At 36.3% G+C, this 3300-nt stretch overlaps 1 protein-coding gene across 1 annotated transcript in view; it reads left to right on the top strand.

Annotated features, from left to right (window-relative positions):
• The window catches only part of LOC106876424 (putative acyl-CoA synthetase YngI), a 13463-nt gene that overhangs the window by 7636 nt on the left and 2527 nt on the right, over positions 1–3300 (top strand). The window contains exon 2 of the mRNA XM_014924968.2: positions 1734–1927. Within this exon, the coding sequence (XP_014780454.1) occupies positions 1782–1927 (146 nt within the window). The 5' untranslated portion in view covers positions 1734–1781. The remainder of the gene's footprint in view (positions 1–1733; positions 1928–3300) is intronic.

Raw genomic sequence — 3300 nt, 5'->3', positions numbered from 1 at the left:
CGGAACAGCCTGCTCGTGAAATTAATGTGCAAGTGGCTGAGCACTCCACAGACACGTGTACTCTTAACGTAGTTCTTGGGGATATTCAGCGTGACACAGTGTGACAAGGCTGACCCTTTGAATTACAGGCACAACAGAAACAGGAAGTAGGAGTGAGAGAAAGTTGTGGTGAAAGAGTACAACAGGGTTCACCACCATCCCCTGCCGGAGCCTCGTGGAGCTTTAGGTGCTTTCGCTCAAAAAAACACTCACAACGCCCGGTCTGGGAATTGAAACCACGATCCTACGACTGCAAGTCCACTGCCTTAGCCACTGGACCATAACGCCTCCGCTGAACACGCTGTATATGTACTGTTAAAATGGATAGCAGTAGCGTTACTGATTGGGTGATAGACAAAATATGAATAGATACCAACGTCGTAAACAAATTATGGAGTAACACAGGAAATATTTAAGAATTAAATGAATATTTGGAGAGTTGTAGATAAAGTATTACTGAAAAAGCACGATAATTAAAATGAAAGAAAACGAAGTTATAGAGAAGACTATACCATTTTGGAGGAATCGTCGATAGTTCAGCTATTCACTATTTTCCCCTGTCTTCATTTTCTGTCTATTACTTTCCCTACATATTGTGTTTGCTTTCTTCTTTTTGTTCCTTCTTTTTCTCTTCCTCCCGCTGCATTCTTTCCATCCCCGACCCTATCTCAAAAAAATTAAATATAAATGTTGAAAGTCTATTAATTTTCAGTCATAACTTGCTTCGAGATTCTGTGCAGCCTGTAAGGGAAACTCAAAGTAGAAAGAGACTGACGAAATCGAAATTTATATGTATATATGTGTGTGTGTGTGTATGTTTGTGCGTGTGCCTGCGTGCGTGCACGCGCGTGTGTATCTACCTGTGTATGTGTATGTATGAATGTATGTATATATATATATATGTGTGTGTGTGTGTGTGTGTGTGTGTGTGTGTGTGTATGTGTGCGTGTATATATTATTCAACTGAAAGCGACGCATCTATTTCTAAGTAAGTAAGTAAGTATATATATATATATATATATATATATATGTATGTTTATGTACATGTATACGTGTGTGTCTACGCGTGTGTGTATGTATGTATGCGTGTATGCATGTATATATGTATGAAGGTAGATAAGTCGGTAAACATAGATGCACCTATGTAGAAATATATGAATGTATATGTGTCATTGTTTATCTACATGCATATGTGTGTGTGTGTGTGTAAATGTATACACAAACAGATAGAATGATAGAATGATAGATAGATAGATAAATAGATAGATAGATAGATAGATAGATAGATAGATAGATAAATAGATAGATAGATAGATAAACAGAAAGATTATGTTGTGACAATATGCAAGAATATCATGAATATATATGATAGTGGAAAATACCACCGAGAAGCGTTCTTGTAATATAGTAGGGTCTCCTATATGTATTATAGTTTTTTAACTGAGATGCTCCGATCAACTGTTTTTCTGGAAGCTGTTAGTGGACGAAAACTCCTACCATGATTGTTGTTAGAAATACAAAAGGTAGATAAAATCAGTGAGATCAGTTGAAATTTTTTGACAATCTACATTGAAATTGGAATGGATTTCGTCATTAAATCGAAGTTTCCATTCTCTGTATTATATAATAGCCTACCATACAAATTATTAAATGTTATCCAATTATCAATGACATTTTCTATTTCTTTTTTAAAGCTTCTCAGAGAATATTATCTGTTCGTTGAATTATAAAATATTGACAAAATGAAGAGTTATTCTCACGCATCAAGTATTCGTCAGCTAAGTTACGAAACTATTCCAAAAAGATTGTTTCGTTTTGCGCTTGAAGATCCGGAAAAAGTGGCATTTGCTTATTATGACAACAAAATGCAACGAACACAGATAACAAGGTAAGTACTATCAATTTTATATTTTCTCTGAGATATTTCCACTTTCCTTATTGGAAAGATTTAACACAGGGGTTTAGAACCTTTCGTATCTCAGCGACACCTTCCACAGAATAGCGATTTACAAACACCCTTTTGGATGTATTGCAAAAAAGAGAAGATTAATTCAGTCAAAAAGAACCTTATTTTGCAAAGTGATTTATTAACCATATTTCAGTATAGAATGCCATCCAATATGAATCTATTTATAGAAAGAGAGAAATTATATAATGAAATTACATTAGACTTTGGCGCATGTTTTCTTCTTACAAATAACACAATATCCTATTAACATTTTAATCCAACAAAGATTTTTTTTTAGTGTTTATCAGATATGTGTACGTCGGATCTTAAGCTATATTTCTAAAAAAGAAAATCACGCAATATAAAGGACCGGAGCACTTCAACATAGAACTGTGTGGTATATATGATACTACATAGCTGTGTGATAAGCAGCTTGCTTACCAACCACATGGTTCCGGGTTCAGTCCCACTGCGTGGCACCTTGGGCAAGTGCCTTCTATTATAGCCTCGGGCCAACCAAAGCCTTGTGAGTGGATTTGGTAGACGAAACTGAAAGAAGCCCGTCGTATGTATGTATATATATATGTGTGTTTGTGTTTGTGTATGTGTGTGTGTGTGTGTGTGTGTGTGTGTGTGTGTGTGTGTGTGTGCCTGTGTTTGTCCCCCCAACATCGCTTGACAACCGATGCTGGTGTGTTTACGTTCCCGTAACTTAGCGGCTCGGCAAAAGAGACCGATAGAATAAGTACTAGGCTTACAAAGAATAAGTCCTGGGGTCGATTTGCTCGACTAAAGGCGGTGCTCCGGCATGGCCACAGTCAAATGACTGAAACAAGTAAAAGAGTAAAAAGTATCCTATTTCATCAGGTTCAATATGTATTCATGAGAAATTAATTCAGTATATATTGCTTTCAAATTTTGGTACAAGGCCAGCAATATCAAGCGAGGGTGTAACTCGATTACGTAGGCCGCAGTGCTCAGCTTGTTCTTATTTTATTGATTGACCGCCAAAGAATATATATGTATATATATAACAGCCTAGGGAGTGGAGCAGGTAAAATCCAGGCTTCGTAAATTTCCTATCTAGCAGATCCTCAGAGATAATAATTACTCGAGGAGTACTCCGCTAGCTACTCGTCAGGCCGGAGATGCCTTAATTATATGAAGGTTATATTGTCGTAAAAGAGACTCACGTTAACTCGCCAGAGGTATATATAAATACATACATACATACATACATACATACATACATACATGCATGCATACATACATACATACATATACATATACATACATACATACATATATATATA

This window comes from Octopus bimaculoides, chromosome 5 (genome assembly GCF_001194135.2).
Source record: "Octopus bimaculoides isolate UCB-OBI-ISO-001 chromosome 5, ASM119413v2, whole genome shotgun sequence".
In the NCBI taxonomy this organism is placed as follows: domain Eukaryota; kingdom Metazoa; phylum Mollusca; class Cephalopoda; order Octopoda; family Octopodidae; genus Octopus; species Octopus bimaculoides.
Note: the sequence above shows the minus strand (reverse complement) of the source record. Positions and strands in the feature narration are given on the sequence as shown.